Source organism: Astatotilapia calliptera, chromosome 14, assembly GCF_900246225.1.
Source record: "Astatotilapia calliptera chromosome 14, fAstCal1.2, whole genome shotgun sequence".
NCBI classification, from domain to species: domain Eukaryota; kingdom Metazoa; phylum Chordata; class Actinopteri; order Cichliformes; family Cichlidae; genus Astatotilapia; species Astatotilapia calliptera.
In genome coordinates, this window is record NC_039315.1 from 14,213,472 (window position 1) to 14,234,155 (window position 20,684).

Consider the following 20,684-nt stretch of genomic DNA (forward strand, 5'->3'; position numbering starts at 1 on the left):
TGGCACGGTTCCCCCCCTTTGGTGGTCCTCCTCGAGTCCTCGTACTCTGGGGCCTCTGGATGTCTGGGGCCTGGATCTCCTCCATACCTGCTTCATACCCTGGTGGACAGGGCTATGGCTCCCCACACTCCCTAGCAGATCGTTACATGCAGAAACCTTTGGAATACAAGCATGCTGATCCACACAGGTGTGCACACAGGTGTACACACGGGTGTTCACAGACACGGACTACACCTTTCGTGGCTGCTGCCTCAAAGCACATTGTGCGCTGTCTATCTTGCGTGCTGCACAATAGCGTTTAATATTTAGTATCTACTGTTATTTTCTGCTAGCTAGTTTATTGTGATGGTGCTGTATTTATTATGTTGCTTTTTTTTGTTTGTTTTCTCTTCTGTTTTTTCTCTCTCTCCATACAGGTGATCCAGGTGTTTTGTTTGTTTTTCTTTCTTTCTTCCCCCCTTTCTCACCGTCTCTTCTCCCCTTTGGTTTTCTTTCTCTCCCTCTCTTTATTTCATTCTTTCTCCCTGTCCTGTCCCCCAGTCATGTCTGTCCCGTTTATAGCAACCGAAAATAAAATAAAATAAATACATAATTATAATAAAGGTCAATCAAATGGACCAATATAGAAAGGCCATGATGATCCACTTGGCATCTTTCTTGGCCTTAAGACAACAATTCTGATGGCTAAAGATCCAAATGGAACAAAAAGAAAAAATAAATTTAAAAAAAAACAAACACCTGTTGCTACAGTTATAATATTACCACATTATAGTATGAGGTGTCAGGTGTCCTGTAACATTTGGACCGCATTTAGCTACCATAACACTTTCTGTACCTAGTGTTTAGCTCACTGCATGATTTCTGCTGTGCATCTGGCCATAGAACCATAGCTGAGCAAACATTAACAAAACATTATGGCACTTGTGGAGTGTGACTTCACTTGGGTTTTCTAAAAAATATAATGAGATGAAGACATTAACTTTTGCTGAGTACATGTTGAGCTATCCTCTCTCCCATGTGTCTGTGTCACTCTGATTGGTTAAATCTCATGATGACTCATATGAAAAAATGTACTGACAAATGCATTGAGTTTTTAACTCTCCTCATTAGTCTTTTACGGAGTATGTTAGAAAACCAAAGCCAGGAAACTGTTTTCAGCACACAAAGTTTTTATACAACAGAAGATGCATTCAATCCTTTTTAGTAATTGTCTTTGGCTGCTTTTTTATCTCTTTTTAAATCCTGTTTGTATCATGTTCTCTGATATTCCTCAAACTGTAGTTGAAAGAAAACCAAAAAGGATGGAGGGAGATGTTATGAGGAAAGAAGAGGCTGTGAGAGAACCACTGAGTGGTTTACGGAAAGGGGAAGTGAAAAGTGAGGATTTCAGTTTACCTGAGTGTACAAAACTGGCCAGCAGCAAGCCCGTAGCCTTGCACTCAGATGGTGACGTTGTGATTGGAGGATTTTTCCCTCTGCATTATGTTGCATCTAAGCCAGAGTACAGTTACAACAGTGAACCTCAAGTTACATCTTGCAGTGGGTGAGTGTTAATATTTCTATCTTATTTTTTTCTTTCAAAGTTTCAATGTTTAGAAACAAAAAAGAAAGAGAAAACAAGATTTGGGTTTTTGATAATATTCCTGTGATTTCTGTATCACTTTAGATAATTTATTCATTTTAATTCTTTATATTTTGTCAGCTTTGACCATATAGCGTTTCGCTGGATGATGACCATGGTTTTCACTGTGGATGAAATTAATCGTAATTCAAGCCTATTACCAGGTGTTAAACTAGGCTACAGAATTATGGACAGCTGTGACCATGTCCACACCAGTCTGCAAGCACTTTTTTCCTTAATCAGTTACTCCAAAACTGTGAAACAAACAGCAGAAACTGAAAACAGCAGAATTCAAATGGAGGGATTAAACATGGCAGGGATAAAAAGGAAGCCTGGGATCCTTTTCTCTGTAGAAAAAAGACATGCTGAAGTTAACATGTCAAAGCCTAGGACTCTTAAAGACGCAGAAAATTACATGAAAGAAAAATTAACAGTAGAAATGAAGACAAGGGAGTATTCCCCCTGTCTGAATTATTCTCCGGTGCCTGCTGTGATTGGTCTTGCATCATCTACCCCTACAAGAGCTGTAGCTCACACGCTTGGCCCTTTCAACATACCTCTGGTAATAAATTGCTTAATCACGTTTAATAATAATTTATGTTTAGAGTTTGTTTTAATTCAATATCATAAAATAACCTGTCTCCTTATAGGTGAGTTATTTTGCCACTTGTAGCTGTCTTACTGACAAGCATTTGTACCCATCATTCTTGAGAACTGTGCCAAGTGATCTCTTTCAAGTTAGAGGTCTCGTAAAGCTTGTTACTTTCTTTGGCTGGTTCTGGGTGGGCACAATAGGAGCTACGGTGAGATAAAGACTTTGATAAATCTCCAGCTAATCAGTCATATACAGGGCACAAAAAGAATCGTTAATATACACAGACATGACTTACAAGTTCTTTTTGGGGATACATTTCAGGATGATTACAGTCTTTATGGTATCCAAGCATTCTCTATTCAGTTTGGACAACAAGGTGGGTGTGTGGCATTTCATCTCACGATCCCGACATCACCCACAGTCGCTGAGATACAAAAAATGGCAGACAAACTCCAGAGGTCAACAGCTCGGGTTGTGGTGGTATTTGCCAAAGAAGTAAATTTGCTAGATTTGTTTTCAGAAGTAAGTATCTCAGTTTTCTGTGGCTTTCCCTATATTGTGACACATTTTGTAGTGTTTTAAGCTATATTATGAAAAGATAGGTATTTCAAATTAATTGTTTTCACATTAATCATCATTTCTTTCTGTTTCATCCAGCTTACTCAGAGAAATATGACAGGGATACAATGGGTAGTCAGCGAAGCCTGGATGGCCGCTAATCAGCTGACCACTCCTGACTTCCATAATCTTCTAGAGGGAACACTGGGTTTCTCCTTCCCTGGAGTCAGCATCCCAGGCTTGAAAGAGTTTCTTCTGAATGTCCGACCATCTCCCAAACCAGGAATGGAGTTGGTCAATGTGTTCTGGGAAGAATATTTTGGTTGTAAGCTAGAGTTTGAAAGAGACAAAAGTGAAGAATATGAAACTAATGCTTTGAAAAACTACAAACTAGGCTCTCAAAACAATTCTGGTTTCATGGTCGGGCTTACTGTTGGGCAAAGTTCATTTAATATGTCTGTTGATAAAAGTAATGAAGGCGCTCTGAAAAAAACTGTATGCACAGGTTTAGAGGATCTGAGTTACAGAGATAGCAGTTATAGTGATGTATCTCAGGCCCGAATATCCTATAATGTGTATAAAGCTGTGTATGCCGTTGCCCATGCTCTGCACACTTTCTTAAACTGTAACTCAACAGGACCTACCGGGGGATTGTGTGAGATGCACAACTCATTTACAACACAACGGTCAGGTAGCTGAATAGGTTCATTTGTATGTCAAATAATGTTAAATATGTTAATCAAGCTTCACATGTTTGGGTTTTTTTTTTTTTATTTCATGATGAATTTGTGTCAGTTTTATTATTAACATTTTTTTAAAAATCTTTTTTATGTAGTTTCTTCAATATCTGAAAATGGTGAATTTCACCAACCAGTTTGATGAGAAAGTATATTTTGACTCCAATGGAGAGCCAGTCCCTCTCTATGACATCATTAACTGGCAGAAGGACAGCAAGAATGAAATTAGGTGAAATGCCATACTTCAAGCTAACTTTTTAACTTTTTGTGAAGATGATCATAAGTCAAGAACTACACTTGTTGTATACATTTAAGGATACCAATATTGTTTTTTAATGTAATGTTTTTACATTTATTGTTTTGACTGACTGCATTGCATTGAAATTATCTCTTCTTTTTTCTACTAGTTTTGTCAAGGTAGGAAATTATGATGGTTCAGCTCAGCAAGGACAACAGCTGCAGATACTGAAGAACACTATAGTATGGACAACAAGACAGTCACAGGCAGGTCATAGTTATCCCAAACCTATTATTTATGTTACTTTAAATGGTGAAAAGTCTTTGGTAACCATGTCAAACAACCTATTGATTCACATTATTATATCGTTTTTCTGTTTCTTGTTCAGGTTCCTGTATCTCAGTGTAGTGCTCCATGTCCCCCTGGCAGCAGGCAGGCCACACGCCAAGGAGAGCCCAAATGCTGCTTTGATTGTTTGCCCTGTGCAGATGGAGAGATCAGCAACCAGACCGGTAGCCCATATAATTTTTTTTTTTTCCAAAATGCTATTAAAGTTATTTAAAATTACAGATATGTAATGAATAGTTTCTGACTGTTTACATGCATATTTCTGTGTTTTGTGTTTTCAAAGGTTCCACTGAATGTATTAAATGTCCTGAGTACTTCTGGTCAGACAAAGAAAAAGTGAAATGTGTTGCAGGCGAAGAAGAATTCCTGTCTTTCAGTGACACCATGGGAATCATCCTGGTAGCAATTACCTTGCTGGGTTTCATACTGACCACCATCATCACCATTGTGTTTCACAGTTTCCGCTTTACACCCATCGTCAAGGCCAACAATTCAGAAATAAGTTTCTTGCTTCTCCTGTCACTCAAGCTCTGTTTCCTGTGTTCTCTGGTGTTCATTGGTCAGCCGTCTTGGTGGACATGTAGGCTCCGCCAGGCAGCATTTGGGATCAGCTTTGTCCTGTGTTTGTCCTGCCTCCTTGTTAAGACTATTGTGGTCCTCCTGGCTTTCCAGACTAATGTACCTGTTTCCAGGGGTCGTATGCTGTTTGGTACATTCCAGCAGAGGATTTTGATCTTGTGCACTACAGCTCCTCAGGTGAAAGGGAGAAAAAATGTCTGCAACTTTCACATCAGTTTGTTTACATTGTATAGTGTTAGATTGTGTTCTTCTGTTGTTTTACCCCAACCTTTAGATTTGTCTCTCTACTGGCTGGGTGTTGGGTGCACCTCCCTTTCCATTTAGGAATTCAAACTACCAAGTTATAACTGGAAAAGTGAGTAAGAAAACTGTTTCTGTATTTTCTTATAAAGTCTGCCTAAAATATTGCAAATGGACATATGATATATTTTTCAAATATATAATTATTATTTTTAAAAAAAAAGTATCTCAAAAACAATAGGATGGGGGCAAAAAAAATGTCTTGCAATTTCCTTATACATTGATGATGTCATAGCCACTATAAATAGGCCTTTCACAATCTTTGTGAAATTCATTGTTGCCATTAAGTTTATAATTCGCTAAAATGGTACATTTGAGCAGTTTAAAGAATCAGTCTTTTTTTTCTATATAATTCTATATGTTCTACTGTGAATAAAGTGTTTGTACTTTTTAATCTATAAGATTCATAAATTAAATTCTTTCATCTACCCTTATTTACATTTTACATAATCAACTTTTTGGGAATTAGTTTTGTATTTATTTTCATATTGTCGTTAACCATCAACATAATAAAATCTTACACACGGGGACTTTAATGGGTAAAGTAGACACAAAAGAGTAAATAATTATAATCACATAAAATGTACCATCTCTCAAAATCCATTCTAACAAATTTCTGGACATCTTTAGATTGTTGTGGAGTGTAAAGAGCCATGGCCTCCTGGGTTTTACCTGCTCCTTGGTTACATTGGCCTACTGGCCTTTGCCTGTCTTCTCCTGGCATTCTTTGGACGAAAGCTACCGGACACATTCAACGAAGCAAAGTTCATCTCCTTCAGCATGCTGATTTTCTGGGCTGTGTGGATTTCTTTCATTCCAGCTTATGTCAGTTCTCCTGGGAAATTTTCTGTAGCAGTGGAAATATTTGCTATCTTAGCATCCAGTTTTGGGTTGTTACTTTGTATTTTTGTGCCCAAATGTTACATCATTTTACTGCACCCTGAAAGGAATATTAAGAAAGGCATGACTGGAAAAAATCCAAGATGAACGTTTATATTTTGCATTCTTTCTCAGAGTTAATAATTTATAATTGTATTATGCCACATGATACCACATACCATACCACATGAGATGTGTCCCCCCCCCAATACTTATATTATTCAATTACTTGTGACTTCAGTCGCAAAAAGCTTATACCTTCTCTGTAATGTAATGTGGACTTTAATGTACTCTGTCCTTTAGGGGGCATTTTATAAATGTTCGATAACCTCAACAACAGCATTAAGGAAACTTGTAAATATCCCTCAAATCTTCCCTCTTTTTCATTCAATAATGTCTCAAGTTGATGGTGCATGGGTTTTGAAAATTCATATTACTTTCACATTCAAAATTTTCCTGATTCCCCTATCACATGAGAAACTTTGCCTAGTGTCTTGTTTTAAGTTCCACAGCCTTACTCCCATCAGCCATGTATGGAAGCTTTGCTCCCTCTGGAAGGAAGGAAGGAAGGAAGGAAGGAAGGTAGGAAGGAAGGAAGGAAGGAAGATTCTTTCAGGTCCCTTGGGTTGCAACAGTGGATGGAGCCACATATTTGATTCAGGACTTGTTTACACGTTCCTAACACAACCCTCCTGCTGTGTCTACTGCCAGTCTAGAACCTTCTCCTTGTTAGGCAAATGCATTGTCAGATCTTTACCTTTACCCACTGTGAAAACTGAACTTAACTAAATTGAATTGAATATGTAACACTGTGGAGCCAATTAATTAATCAATACATACATACAGTGCTTAAAAATATTTCACAATTATACAATCTGTAGAAATCTGTCAAAAACCTTTTTAAAGCTAAAAATGATATTGTTGTTTATTAGGCAAATAACAAACTTAACTACATTTCTACATCCAAATTTGGGACAGCACATTAGAGTTCTCTGAGAAGTCAGAAATCAATCTATCATAACCTTCAACCTTTTGCTCAGGAATGCAAGTAATTAACTATAATTTGGCATCTCAATAATAATAAAAAATAACTATGTGCTTTACTGTTGCGTCTGCTTTTTTGTTAAACAGTAAATTTGAAATGGATTCATGGATAACAATTTTAATTAATAGCTTGCACAGGAAACCGTCCTGTTAATTCAGGACAGCTGTGGCAAAAACTTACATTAGGTGGTGGTCCAAAAAATTTATTAAACACTCTACATAAATAATAACTTTATTTGTATATCACTTTTCAGAACAGAGTAACATAGGTCTTTACAGTTTGAATAAAAGCCACATATTAAAGATAAGTATACATGTTCCAACACATACAACTTCATATATGCAATAAAGATATAAACTAAGGCACAAAATATTGAGGAAAAGATTATGTTAAAGCTAACCTATAAAAATGTAATTTTAGCAGTCCATTGAAACAAATCACAGATTTAGCCAAACTAACAGGGTGATGAAGACTGTATGAGAGGTTGTGTGCTACAACCTCAAAAGTTGACTGCATGTGGTTTTAAAGTAACAGAGTGAGACAATTACCATTTATCTTGCTAAGACAATCTGAGAAGTCAGCTGCAATGATAATGTTTCAGTAGCTCTGATATATAAGCAGAGGCCTCTTCGTGTAGACCTTTATATGTTAATAACAGGATTTTAAAACTGTTTTAAAACAGGTGTCTGTGTCCTGTGCAGAGAACACAGGGCACACAGCAAGAAAGAAGATGCAACAAAGAACAGAACAGTATAAATAGACAGGTAGAGATTAGGGCAGAGTAGATACACTAAAGAAAGGTGATTAAAGAAGAAACACTCAATGCATCATGGAAATCCCCCAGCAGCCTACATCTATTGCAGTTTAACTAAGGGAGGATCCAACTCTAACTATATACTTTATCAAAAAGGAACATTTTAAGCCTAATGTTAAAAGTAGAGAGGCTTTCTGTCTTCCGAATCCAAACTGGAACTTTGTTCCACAGAAGCGGGGCCTGAAAGCTGAAGCCTCTGCCTCCCATTTTGCTATTAAATACTTTAGGAACCACAAGTAAACCTGCAGTCTGAGAGTGAAGTGCTCTAATGGGGTGATACTCTAGTATAAGGTCATTGAGATAAGATGGGCCTGATTATTCAAGATCTTATATTTGAGCAGCAGGATTCTAAATTTGGGTTTGGATTTAACAGGGAGCCAGTGAAGGAAAACCAATACAGGAAAAATATGCTCTTAGAAAGAGAGACCCATTCTGGACCTCAGGGACCATCAATATCTTGCATTTCAAGGGCCAGAGATCACTGTTGAGGTCCCTGAGGTCCAGAATTGGTCAAAATCCACCACCCAAAAAATAAATAAATTGTAAAATGTAAAAATAAATGTAAAAAAAAAAATAGCGGGAAGCCTGGAAATGTCTGGCCTCCACATCCTTTATGTTACTTTTGCCTGGGAAGTTGGCGAGTTCTTCCTGCAGTATTTGAGCATGCTAGGGTGGAGTAAAGGTGGGAGTAGTTGTTACAGGGGTTCTGCGTGAGAACAATAGGTGGTAGCCATGGGTCATGGTGGACAGCACCTTTGGGACCGCTCCTATTGACAATTTTGCTGCCCTGTGCTGAGTTGACAGATGAGGGGGCTGGCCAACCTGGGTTCAGGAATAGTCAGGAGGTGGGGGATGCTTGGGCACCTCCAAACCTTAAGTTTGTCCTCCTCCTCTTCTTTATTGGCAAAAGGCCAGCTGAGGTCTCCCAATCCCAATGTTGGGACATTAGTTGCTGGTTGAGATGCAGATGACTTGGTCCTTTTGGAACCAGAAGTGTGTCTGGAAAGGACACTTGACATTTCCTGCACACAGCAGTGACTGTCCTGAGCCTTTTGCAACAGTTGAGCTGCTCCTGAACCTGCAAGGTTTACCCTGAAAAGACAACAGCAGGTTGCTCTAGTTGATGCAGGGATAATAAAACCATCTATTCAGAAATGTGGAAAGCACACATTTATTATGTCCATCCTCCAGGGGCATGAAATACACACACAGTTGGGAATCTCACGGGATCTTTAATTCAAGGGGTACAATGTTTTCCTTCCATCATGTCACGTCAAGCTCAGGTACTTCATGATTCGGCTCAGGTCATGCTCATGTTACATGTTCATGTTTTTTCCACATTCCTCGCATGCTCTGGTCTTGAATCTTGTTCATGTCCTTTTTGTCACAGTTATCATAGTGTAGTTTTTCCAGTTTAGGTTTTAGTTTAATTTACGCCCATATTTGCTTTGGCAATGTTAAAAAAATATTTAAAAATACAGTAGGGTTCATCAGTATGTAAATTAAAGTCACCTGCCAAAATGTTGGGGGTTTTTTGGGGGGTTTTTTGGGGTTTTTTTTTTTTTTTCAAATTTAACAACAGCACTTAAAAGCAGATGAGAAAATTCATTCATGAAATCATTTTGGAAATCATTTAATTTGGGAAGTCTGTTGATAATACAGAAATGTAGCCCAATTAGCAATTGATTAATTGCTGTTAAGTAAATAATTGCTTATCTGGCATGCTCATTATTATTATTAAGTCTGGGTGTAGAAAGAAAAAGGTTGTTGGGTCAATTCAAGCAGGAGACATTAATCCCAGTAAGGGTATCCAGCATAAACCTCTAGCAAATCAAACATGTGGAGATACCTGCCGTAGCAACTCGTGACAAGACCACACATGTTCAGACACACACACACACACACACACACACACACACACACACACACACACACACACACACATCCAATACACCATGGTAACCTTCACTTATGTGCCCTTATGTGCAATATTACTAAGTGCATCTCTTCTGATGCAACGTAGTACTTTTTTTAAATTCTGTTTTGTATAGTATGTTTTTTCTATTTTATCTTATTTTATTCTTGTATTTTTCTTCATTTTGCTGCTCTTATCTTGTATATATTTTCTGAATTTATAGCTGAATACATTTAATCAAGGTATGTGTTTTTGTTTCATTTCCTTGGCACATGCAAGGTCTGTGCAATTAAGACTTGACACAAACCTAATACAGTTTGTCATCTTACTGGTTGAGACTCTCCCATCTTCAGAGGAATCATCTTAACTGGTGCTAAATCTTCAAAATTTTCTTTTGTTTACTTGCAGTATACTATCTGCCTGACACACCTCTAAACTGCAATAGATGTTTTTGGCCAGCCAGTTAACGTGGGGCACATTTGGCCTTCACTGATAGTGAGTCGAGCTGTCTAAACTTATAATCTTATAGTTAGGTGGCAGCTGTGCTGTGAGATTTGGGTCACATTTGAGCTCAGAAAATTTGATATAGTCAGTGTTAGACTAACTTCATCATATCAGCTTTAGTGTGGCCCACTCACCCATAGCTGTGCCACAAGTATCAACGACCCAAGTTGTTGCCAACTGTGACTTTTTGGGGTGGCTGTAGCTCATGAAGGTCATCTACTAAAACAGTATGTTGGGGGTTTAATCACTGGCCTCCGTAAGCCAGAGTCTTCTTGGGCTCGATACTGAACCCTAAATTGCTCTCTGATGTGTTATGTGAATGTTAGATATACTTAGGCATAGAAAAACTGTGTTTCTTGAAGTTGTTGTTTAAAGTGCTTTGAGTGCACTAGAAAAGTGGAATAGAGATATATAAGAACCAGTCCATTTACTTTACTTGGGTTTTCTGACAAATATAATATAATATAATATAATATAATATAATATAATATAATATAATGAAAAGATTAATATTTACGTGGTAGAAATATGGTATGAGCATCACTATTTGTGGAACATGGTTATGGATATTTCCACATAACTTTGCTATTGAAACAAACATTATATTGAGAAAATCAATTCAAACTCAGCGGCAAATAGAATCATTGTCATTACTTATGTTGTGTTTTTTAAATGAAATATGTGTCAGTTTCTTTCTTTTTCATTATTATTATAATTTTATTAAGATGGTTTAAGACATTTCATAACTTTGAACAATAATATTCACTCTCCTTTTGCATTTCACTCTGATTGGGTGATCTCATGATGACTCATATGAATAAGTGCAATAACATAACCATCATAGTTTTTAATGCACTGCATTAGACTCTTAGAGATTATGTTGGAGATGCATTGTTGTCAGCACAATTTCTATAGGGCTACAGTGGATTATGCATTATGAATTCAACCGTTTGTAATTATCTTTGGCTGCTTTTTTGTGTCTTTAAACTTGCTTGTATTATGTTCTTTGATGCTTCTGTAGCTGAAAGACAGCTCCAAAGGACCTGGTTTAAAGAACCTTGTTTAAAGATAGGGGATGTGAGAAGTGGTTCTAGTTTACCTCAATGTGTAAAACTGGAAAGAAGTGAGCTTCTAGCCTTGCACTTGGATGGCGATGTTGTGATTGGAGGGTTTTTCCCTCTGCATTATGTTGCCAGTGATCCACAGTATAGCTACAAAACTAAACCAGAAACTACATCTTGCAGCGGGTGAGTATAAGTGTACAGTTTATATCTTTTGAGTCTTCATTTTTGTTTTTCTTCCCCCACTGTCTATGGTTCAGAGAGATAATTTACATTGTGTGTTTGTGTTAATGTGATTGCTTTATTGCTAAAGAATACTCACCTTATTTCTCGACAGCTTTGACCTCAGAGCCTTTCGCTGGATGATGACCATGGTGTTTGCAGTGGAGGAAATTAACCGTAATTCAAGTCTATTACCAGGTGTTAAACTAGGCTACCAGATTATGGACAGTTGTGACCATGTCCACACCAGTCTGAAAGTTCTTTTTTCCTTAGTCAGTCACTCTGAAGCAGTGAAAAGTCAGGTTAAAGAAATACTTGAAACTGAAAACAGAGGTACTGAAATGAAGACATTAACAACTGTAGGAGTAACAACAAAACAAATGAAAAATAGAGGTACTAAAGTTAAAACCATAATGCATAACAGCCTTAAAAATACAGAAAAATATATAAAGGAAAACACAACAGAAGAAATAAAGACAAGAGAGTCTTCCACATGTCTGTATTATTCTCCGGTGCCTGCTGTGATTGGTTTTGCATCCTCTTCCCCTACAAGAGCTGTAGCTCAAACACTTGGCCCTTTCAACATACCACTGGTAATAAATTGCTTAATCACATTTAATAATGTTTTATGGTTAGAGTTTGTTTTAAGTCAGTTTTATAAAATAACCCATTTCTCTATAGGTGAGTTATTTTGCCACTTGTACCTGTCTTACTGATAAGCAATTGTACCCATCATTCTTGAGAACTGTGCCAAGTGATCTCTTTCAAGTTAGAGGCCTTGTACAGCTTGTCACTTTCTTTGGCTGGTTCTGGGTAGGCACAATAGGGACCACGGTGAGATAAAGACTTTTTGGAAATATAAAATTAGTTAGATTTAAATAACAACATTATCTTAAAGTCATTTATGTATATATATTTCAGGATGACTATAGTCTTTATGGGATCCAAGCATTCTCTGATCTATTTGGACAACAAGGTGGGTGTGTAGAATTTCATCTCACTATCTCAAAATCATCCACAGTGGCTGAGATACAAAAAATAGCAGACAAATTACAGAGTTCAACTGCTCGGGTTGTGGTGGTCTTTGCCACAGAAGGCCAGCTGGTAGATTTGTTCTCAGAAGTAAGTATCTCAGCTGTTAAGTCTGCCAGTGTGTGATTAGGCATATAGCATGAAATATTTTGCAGTACTTCCATAATAAAATACAAAAATCAAATGAAACTGATCATAAAATATTTTTTGTTTGTTTGCTTTTCCTTTGTTTGTGCCTCTACAGCTTGCCAGGAGAAATGTAACAGGGATACAGTGGATAGCCAGTGAAGCCTGGGTGACTGCTAGCCGACTGGCTTCACCAAATTTCCACTCTCTTCTGGAGGGAACACTGGGCTTCTCCTTCCCTGGAGTCAGCATCCCTGGCTTGAAAGAGTTTCTTTTAAATGTCCGACCTTCTCCCAAACCAGGAATGGAATTTGTCAATATGTTCTGGGAAGAGCAGTTTGGTTGTAAGCTAGAGTTTCAAAGAGACAGAACCAACAAATATGAACAGGATACTCAGGATAACTTTAAAGATCCAAATACTTATCAAATAGACCCTCAAAATAGTTCAGGTTACATGGCCGGACTTATTGTGGGACAAAAATATGTATTTAATGTGCCGGATTATATAGATTATGCAGGTGTGGTTGAAAAGCCTTTATGCACAGGTTTAGAGGATCTCAGATATGTTTACAGCAGTTATAGTGATGTAACTAAGGTCAGAATATCCTATAATGTGTATAAAGCTGTATATGCTATTGCCCATGCGCTGCACACTTTTTTGAACTGTGATTCTGTGGGACCTAGCAGGGGATTATGTGAGAAGCACAGCTCATTTTCAAATGGTCAGGTAATTGAAATTATGACAAAATATGTTACACAAGGTTTGTGAACGTTCTTTTGAAATCATCTGTTTTGTTTGTCAGTGTTGATTTTTTTTAATTCTATTTCATGCAGTTTCTTCAACATCTGAAAATTGTGAATTTTACCAACCAGTTTCATGAAAATGTATATTTTGACTCCAATGGGGAGCCAGTCCCTCTCTATGATATCATTAATTGGCAGAAGGACAGCACAGATGAAATTAGGTAAAACATAATAGTTAATGATGCAATTGAAGTGTGAGTATTCATAAACAAGAAGCTTTATTTATATTCATTTTACTCTATTGCTATTATTTGGCCTGATTGCAATTTTAAATAATTTATTGGGAATTTTTTTTATGCCAGATTTATCAAAGTTGGAAGCTATGATGGTTCAGCTCCTCAAAGACAGCAACTGCACATAGTGAAGGACATGACTGTATGGACAAAAGGACAGTCACGGGTAGGTCATTGTTACCCCAAACTCCTTATGCCACTTAAAACTAAACATTTTTAAGCTGTTGAAAATTATTTGATAAACTGTGTCAAATTCTCTAAAACAATCTATTGATTCACATTATTATATCATTTTCCTGTTCCTTGTTCAGGTTCCTTTATCTCAATGTAGTGCTCCATGTCCCCCTGGCAGCAGGCAGGCCACACGCCAAGGAGAGCCCAAATGCTGCTTTGATTGTTTGCCCTGTGCAGATGGAGAGATCAGCAACCAGACCGGTAGCCCATATATGTTTTTTGTTTTTTTCAAAATGCTATTAAAGTTATTTAAAATGACAGATATGTAATGAATAGTTTCTGACTGTTTACATGCATATTTCTGTGCTCTGTGTTTTCAAAGGTTCCACTGAATGTATTAAATGTCCAGAATACTTCTGGTCAGACAAAGAAAAAGTGAAATGTGTTGCAGGAGTAGAAGAATTCCTGTCTTTCTATGACAAAATGGGAATCATCCTGGTAGCAATTACCTTGCTGGGTTTCATACTGACCACCATCATCACCATTGTTTTTCATCGTTTCCGCTATACACCCATCGTCAAGGCAAACAATGCAGAAATAAGTTTCTTGCTTCTCCTGTCACTCAAGCTCTGTTTCCTGTGTTCTCTGGTGTTCATTGGTCAGCCCTCTTGGTGGACATGTAGGCTCCGCCAGGCAGCATTTGGGATCAGCTTTGTCCTGTGTTTGTCCTGCCTCCTTGTTAAGACTATTGTGGTCCTCCTGGCTTTCCGGGCGAACGTACCAGGTTCCAGGGGTCAGATGCTGTTTGGAACATCTCAGCAGAGGATTCTGATCTTGTGCACTACAGCTCCTCAGGTTGGAAGAATATGAAACTGTCTAAATGTAATGGTTTTTGAATATTGCACATGTTTGGTACTTCTTGTATTCTTCTATCATCCAATCCTTCCCCCCAGATCTGCCTCTGTACTGGTTGGGTCTTGGGCGCACCTCCCTTTCCATTCAGAAATCCAAACTACCAAGCTTCAACTGGAAAAGTGAGTAAAGCACCAAGACTGTACTTTATTTCTTTATTTTGATATTACCATCAGCCATAACCATAGTCTTAAATGTTCTAATCCTTATAGTTCAGGACTTCAGGATTAGAACATAGTTCAATGTAGTAAGTGAGTAATCAGTTGTTAAAATATAACACAAATCATCTCTCTGTACTAATATTAAAAAATGTTGAACATTATCATAAAATAAGTATAATCACATAAAATGTACCATCTCTCAAAATCCATACTAACACATTTCTGGACATCTTTAGATCGTTGTGGAGTGTAAAGAGCCATGGCCTCCAGGGTTTTACCTGCTGCTTGGCTACATTGGCCTGCTCGCCTTTGCCTGTCTTCTCCTGGCATTCCTTGGACGCAAACTACCAGACAGGTTCAATGAAGCAAAGTTCATCACCTTCAGCATGCTGATTTTCTGGGCTGTGTGGATTTCTTTCATTCCAGCTTATGTCAGTTCTCCTGGAAACTTTTCTGTGGCAGTGGAAATATTTGCTATCTTAGCATCTAGTTATGGGTTGTTGCTCTGTATTTTTGTGCCCAAATGCTATATCATTTTACTGCACCCTGAGAAAAATATTAAAAAAGGTATGACCAGAAAATGTTGTAGATGAACATCTATATAACATATGTTTTTCAGAGTAAACATGTTATGTCATCTCAGTTAAAAGAGAATAAAACAAAATACTAAATAAGAGATCTTTGTTTTGTTGATTTATTTTTTAAGCTTATGTTTTTATCACGCACAGGTGGATTAGTACATCACTTAACAGTTGTAACGGCAGTCTGGCAACAAAGGAGCGCCTAGCAGGTCCAGCGGGCATGTGGTGTGGAGGTTAGCCGGATAACTTGAAGCCAGTCAGTTAAATCGAACAACAGACCTTTATTCCTTTTTAGCAACATAAAACCATACAAGCCAGGTCTCCACGGCTCTACTCTTTCTGTACATAGATGTGTGGGGATCGGTAGTCGCCAGCGCCAGTCCGTTACAATGATGAGGTCTCTCTCTGGACAGCCACGCGAGCAACATATAACAGCTGCCACTATACTCACACACAAACTAGAGCCGTGTCCAAATTCATAGGCTGCATACTCCTGAGGACTCTGCCTGTCTACGCGGGCCGGGTCCTCCGAGGGCCAGGTAGGCCGGAAGTGAGTGGCTGAGGAATTGGACGGTCTAGCCTTCAAATTTGCATCACGAGCTGTCTCGTTGGAGTTTAATAAACTCAGCCGTCTGCTCCTTGCTATCTAAAATATAACAGGACAGTGGCGTAAATTCTCGATCATCTCACACTACTGTTTAATAAGTTTTCTGTTTGACGTTTATTCTAAGTGACTTATATATAATGTTTAACCTGACTGGCGAAAGACCACACGGGGTCTGAAAACAATGTGCTGGGAGTCCAGTGTTCTCGCCGGCTCTAGTGAGCCTCAACTTTCCAGTTAGCTATCAGGCTGATGGGTAACAGATGTCTCTGAAAACGTCGGAGCACTTTTGCAAATATGTGATGTCTTGATATTTGAAGTTTACACAATTACATTCTCGCCTGAAAATATCTTAAAAGTTTATTTTGTGATCCAGAAAGAGTAATATGAGTAATATTAAAACTAAGTAGCTGCTGTCATTGTTGGAAACTGGAATTGGCTGGGTTGCGCTATGACTTCTGGGATATGGTGGGCCACGAAGGGAACACCTGACCCATCCTTCAAATCTGGGGAAAATAAGGACGCATTTGTCGGCTGTATTTGGAAGAGTCTGTGAATTTGGAAAGCCTTCGTCACATTGCCGTTGACGTAATCGTCTTACAAATGCAGCCTCAGGAGGATGCAGCCTATGAATTTGGAAACCCCCTAGGAGACTCCCCCCAAATACTACCATAGTAGGACAACCTCCCCCCTAGTAGTGCTATAACACAATAAGGGTTGTTACACAGTGCATCTTTAAAAATATTTTAATTACCCAACTTACTTCTTCTATTGTAAGCTACTGACCAGCTACTGAAGAAACTACAATTAGTTGCCATTTGAAACTGCACCACAGTTTATAAAGGCCAATGACTTCTCTAATAAAAAGCACAGTTTACCATCACAAAAATATTTGATACTGATACTGGCTGATACTAACTATAGTTAGCCTACACATATGAGCATGTTTATTTCTTTGTCCCATAGTCTTCAGATTTGGAAGGATAGCATATTAATATATATGAATATATACAATAACATACTGGCTTACATACAATAAGTGGGCCAGTTACAATGTTCCCTCTAATTTTTCATGTGTCTGAGCGAACACACAAACTCCCTGAGCGGTCCCTTGGACCACTGTGAGCGACAGCAGACGTGTGTACTGTGGTCACGCCAACATCGAATCCATCCAAGTCACATGGTTTATTAAAATAATCAAATTACAGCATTGTAGTGTTCTGTTGCAGAGTGTAGCAACTCTGATTAAACACCAAGCTAAACCTCTGTCAATGAATACACGAGTCTGAGTAGGGTTGACTTTTTACTCACAATTTTCATTTGACAAGCTGTGGTTGAAAAGAAATACAGAATAGAAAAAATGATTGTGTTTACATAAATATTGTATCACGAAATAACTCAAAATATGACTTTACATCTTTGTGTTAGCTTGAGCAACAGTAATGATCATCAAAATGAATGCCTTTTTTAACATATACATATCAACCCTCATGAACGACAAATAAAATATAGTTTTTAAAAAACACCTCTATTTATGCTTTTTTTAACACCTTCATCATGACATATATACACTTACGTGTATGTAAGGGAGGTTATTAGCAAGTTCACCTTCAAAATTAAATCTTCTTAACATTTTTAACTCTTTTTACTGTTCTTTTTAACTTAAATACATACAAATGAATTGTTATAAAGCAAACATTAAAGATAAATGGCATAAATGCCTTTAAGGCATCACAAGCATTTACATTTATGTTAGACTACTTTTAATTAACTGCTTTAGCCCACTTACAATGAAAATAAAAAAAAAAAAAGATCTTGTTCATGACCTGTGTAGTATGTTAACGCTATTGGAAGTAAAAAATAACTTGAACTCCAATTTATACACACAACTTTCTTTCTTTCTTTTTTATAAAGCTGTGACTTGTATTATGAGTATAAGTCTGTGGTTTGGGAGAGAGTCCGGTAACTCTCTGTCTGCAAAATACAGTATATAATATCCAATGTTGAGTTATGCAAACAACAAAGTTTTTTGCAGATGTTTACCAAAAAATGCAGCCAAGGCATTGTTTTAAACAAACCTTTCAAACTATTTACAAAACAATCAGGTGCTCTGCATGAAATTTGATGCCACATAAATTATTTACTCCAAAAAATAATTTCTTTCCACTATGAGATAAAGGAGAACATCACAAGCCTGATATCTGCAGCCCTGACAACAGGAGATGTATCACTCCTGTAACACCTGTAACATTCAGCAGTCGCCTCATTGTTCTGACACACACAACAAAACTATTGACTACACTACACACTAACTACAGAAGACAACACACTAAGTACATAAGATTTGCACTAAACGTCGCAAATCTCTCACATCTCAAAGCACCCCCTTCACTCCTAAAACTTCCCCCCCCCCCCCCCCTCCTAAACAACTAAATGCCATGTTGCCATATCATTTTTTTGATTTTTGTTAACATAACTCTGGTTTTACATGGCCCATCAACACAATTTAAAAACTGGTATAAAGTCCACACTTTTTCCGTCAATTGTTCCGTCTGTCCTGCTCACATCTCCAATGGTTGTGCACGTTGTCATTAACGTGGCTTCACTCCACATTAGCCACGCCGCTTTGCTAACTAAAACACTGGTGTTGGCACATAAGGACACTGTCATAGCCTGTCAACGACGTTGATTAGCTGCGTATATACGAATGTGAATCGCATTATTGGCTGGACTATGGGATGGGATGGCATCGTTCTAATCCCATACGGGAGCAGCCAGTCACTTACTGACTAACACTGCAACAGAATTGTTGAAGTTTTAATTTTAATTTCAATTCAGGTTAGATTTTTTTCTGTGCGCAATGCAGATTTTCTGTGAGCAGAGACCATGCCAGCAGTGCGCAACTGTGCACGCGTGCAGCTTAGAGGGAACATTGGCCAGGTACCTACACATTTAATGAGATATCACATTATAACTAAAAGAGGATTACGTTCAACAGCAGGTCTCAGTTTTTCTATATAATAAATTAACAATGTTTTAGTAAATGAAAGAAACCTGTCAGCACCAATCTTTTTGCTTAAACTGTAAGAAATAAATGAAAAAACTGACAGACAATTCTGGTAGTGTATTCCCCAGACTGCCCTGTAATTATGAAGTAGAATGTTTTTGTTAATTCATAGAAAATGTACTATTTTTATTATTTATTTTACTTTGTACATATATATATGTACAAAGTAAAAAAAATTTGTTCTTTTCAGTCATCTAATTATTCATCTATTACTTTATTACTCTAGCATGAATGGGTGAAGTCTTTATCAGCGTGACATGTTGTAAAATTTATTAAATAACAGTTTTCCATAGCTATTTGTGTGGCCAGATTGGAGCTACCCCTGCTTTACTGGGTTGTGATGGGGTGCTACAAAGGGGGCAGATCTCTCTGCCAGTACCAAGAAAGAAAACCATTAAGTTTTCGAATCAGTCGTCTTTTTCATTAAGTGGCCTGATCAGAAGACCAAGAACACTTTGGAATCACTGGTGTAGAAGATGTTCAGCAGGTTTGGGGAACCAGAATCACACAGACCAGGGCAGGAACTCTGAAGACCCAGCCAGGTGGGCAATGAAGAGACGCTCTACTTTTACAAGTCCTCCCACAGACAATGTTGTCTCCCCCCAACATATTATCAAATTTCTTTAACGCTAATATAACATTTTCTTTTCTTTTCTTTTTAAAAAAAAAAAAAAAAAATATATATATATATAGATATATATATGTGTGTGTGTGTGTGTTTTCTTCTACAGTCTACTACACTATATTCCCTGTTCTAATAATCTAATCTAATAATCCAAACCAAATCCAGAAAAAGTTGGGATCTTGTGTAAAGTGTAAATAAACAAAATGCAATAATTTGCCAATCTCTGTTTTATTCCCAGTATAACACAGAAAAACATAACAATTTTTTAAATTGAGAAAATGCACTGTTGAAAAAAATATATCAACTAATTTTTGATGGAAGCAACCCATCCCAAATAAATTGGGACAGGCCCATGTTTACCACTGTGTAGCATCCCCTCTTCTTCCAACAGCAATGTGTAAAGGTCTGGGAACTGAGGAGACCAGTTGCTGGGATTTTAACTTGTCTTTGGCCCACAGGAGAGAGTGGCCTTTTTGAATCATGCTAACATATAGTTTCTTCTTGCAAGATAGAGCTTTAACTCACATTTGTAGATGATATGGGAAACTATGTTCTCTGAGAAAACATTTGATTATATTGCATACATTGACCATATATTATGGGTGACATATTCAAATTCCACAAAACTTAATGTTGAAGAATATTATTCTTAAATTGTTCAACAATGTAGATGCAGAATTTGGCAGTTTGCCATACCCCTGATCATCTATAGTTCTGAGAAACTCTGTCTCTCTAAGATGTTCTTTTTATAACTAATCAGGTTACTAACCTGCTGCCAGTTAACCTAACTAGTTGCAAAATGTTCCTCCTCCTTTCTTCAGTACCACTTTCTTCTCCAGCCTGATCACGACTTTTTGGGAAATAGATTTGTATATTAGAATTGGTCAAGAAATAATATTAAACAGTGAATAGAAATTTCAAATCAAACAACTTTAAAACGGTTAACTGA

The 20,684-nt window shown here is 37.6% G+C and overlaps 2 protein-coding genes across 2 annotated transcripts; both read left to right on the top strand.

Moving 5' to 3' along the window:
- Positions 1-1,727: 1,727 nt before the first annotated feature.
- On the top strand, positions 1,728-5,963 carry LOC113036135 (extracellular calcium-sensing receptor-like). Its single transcript, XM_026192235.1, has 9 exons — positions 1,728-2,183; positions 2,538-2,738; positions 2,874-3,459; positions 3,608-3,740; positions 3,919-4,015; positions 4,138-4,261; positions 4,381-4,853; positions 4,951-5,031; positions 5,607-5,963. Exons 1-9 carry the CDS (start codon positions 1,728-1,730, stop codon positions 5,961-5,963), a joined length of 2,508 nt encoding a protein of 835 aa, XP_026048020.1.
- A 2,555-nt stretch (positions 5,964-8,518) lies between these two features.
- On the top strand, positions 8,519-15,451 carry LOC113036624 (extracellular calcium-sensing receptor-like). The gene is made up of 14 exons (XM_026193037.1): positions 8,519-8,559; positions 11,255-11,380; positions 11,532-11,706; positions 11,869-12,009; positions 12,098-12,250; positions 12,338-12,538; positions 12,693-12,942; positions 13,087-13,301; positions 13,409-13,539; positions 13,681-13,777; positions 13,923-14,046; positions 14,168-14,640; positions 14,739-14,819; positions 15,095-15,451. Exons 1-14 carry the CDS (start codon positions 8,519-8,521, stop codon positions 15,449-15,451), a joined length of 2,565 nt encoding a protein of 854 aa, XP_026048822.1.
- The last annotated feature ends 5,233 nt before the right edge of the window (positions 15,452-20,684 follow it).

Coding starts and splice junctions, on each gene's coding strand:
- LOC113036135 (XM_026192235.1), top strand. CDS start 1,728: ATGATGACCATGGTTTTCACTGTGGATGAAATTAATCGTAATTCAAGC. Junction 2,184..2,537: donor GCCCTTTCAACATACCTCTG/GTAATAAATTGC, acceptor GATACATTTCAG/GATGATTACAGTCTTTATGG. Junction 4,016..4,137: donor GGACAACAAGACAGTCACAG/GCAGGTCATAGT, acceptor TTTCTTGTTCAG/GTTCCTGTATCTCAGTGTAG.
- LOC113036624 (XM_026193037.1), top strand. CDS start 8,519: ATGAGGGGGCTGGCCAACCTGGGTTCAGGAATAGTCAGGAG. Junction 11,707..11,868: donor TAGTCAGTCACTCTGAAGCA/GTGAAAAGTCAG, acceptor AAATATATAAAG/GAAAACACAACAGAAGAAAT. Junction 13,540..13,680: donor GACAGCACAGATGAAATTAG/GTAAAACATAAT, acceptor TTTTTATGCCAG/ATTTATCAAAGTTGGAAGCT.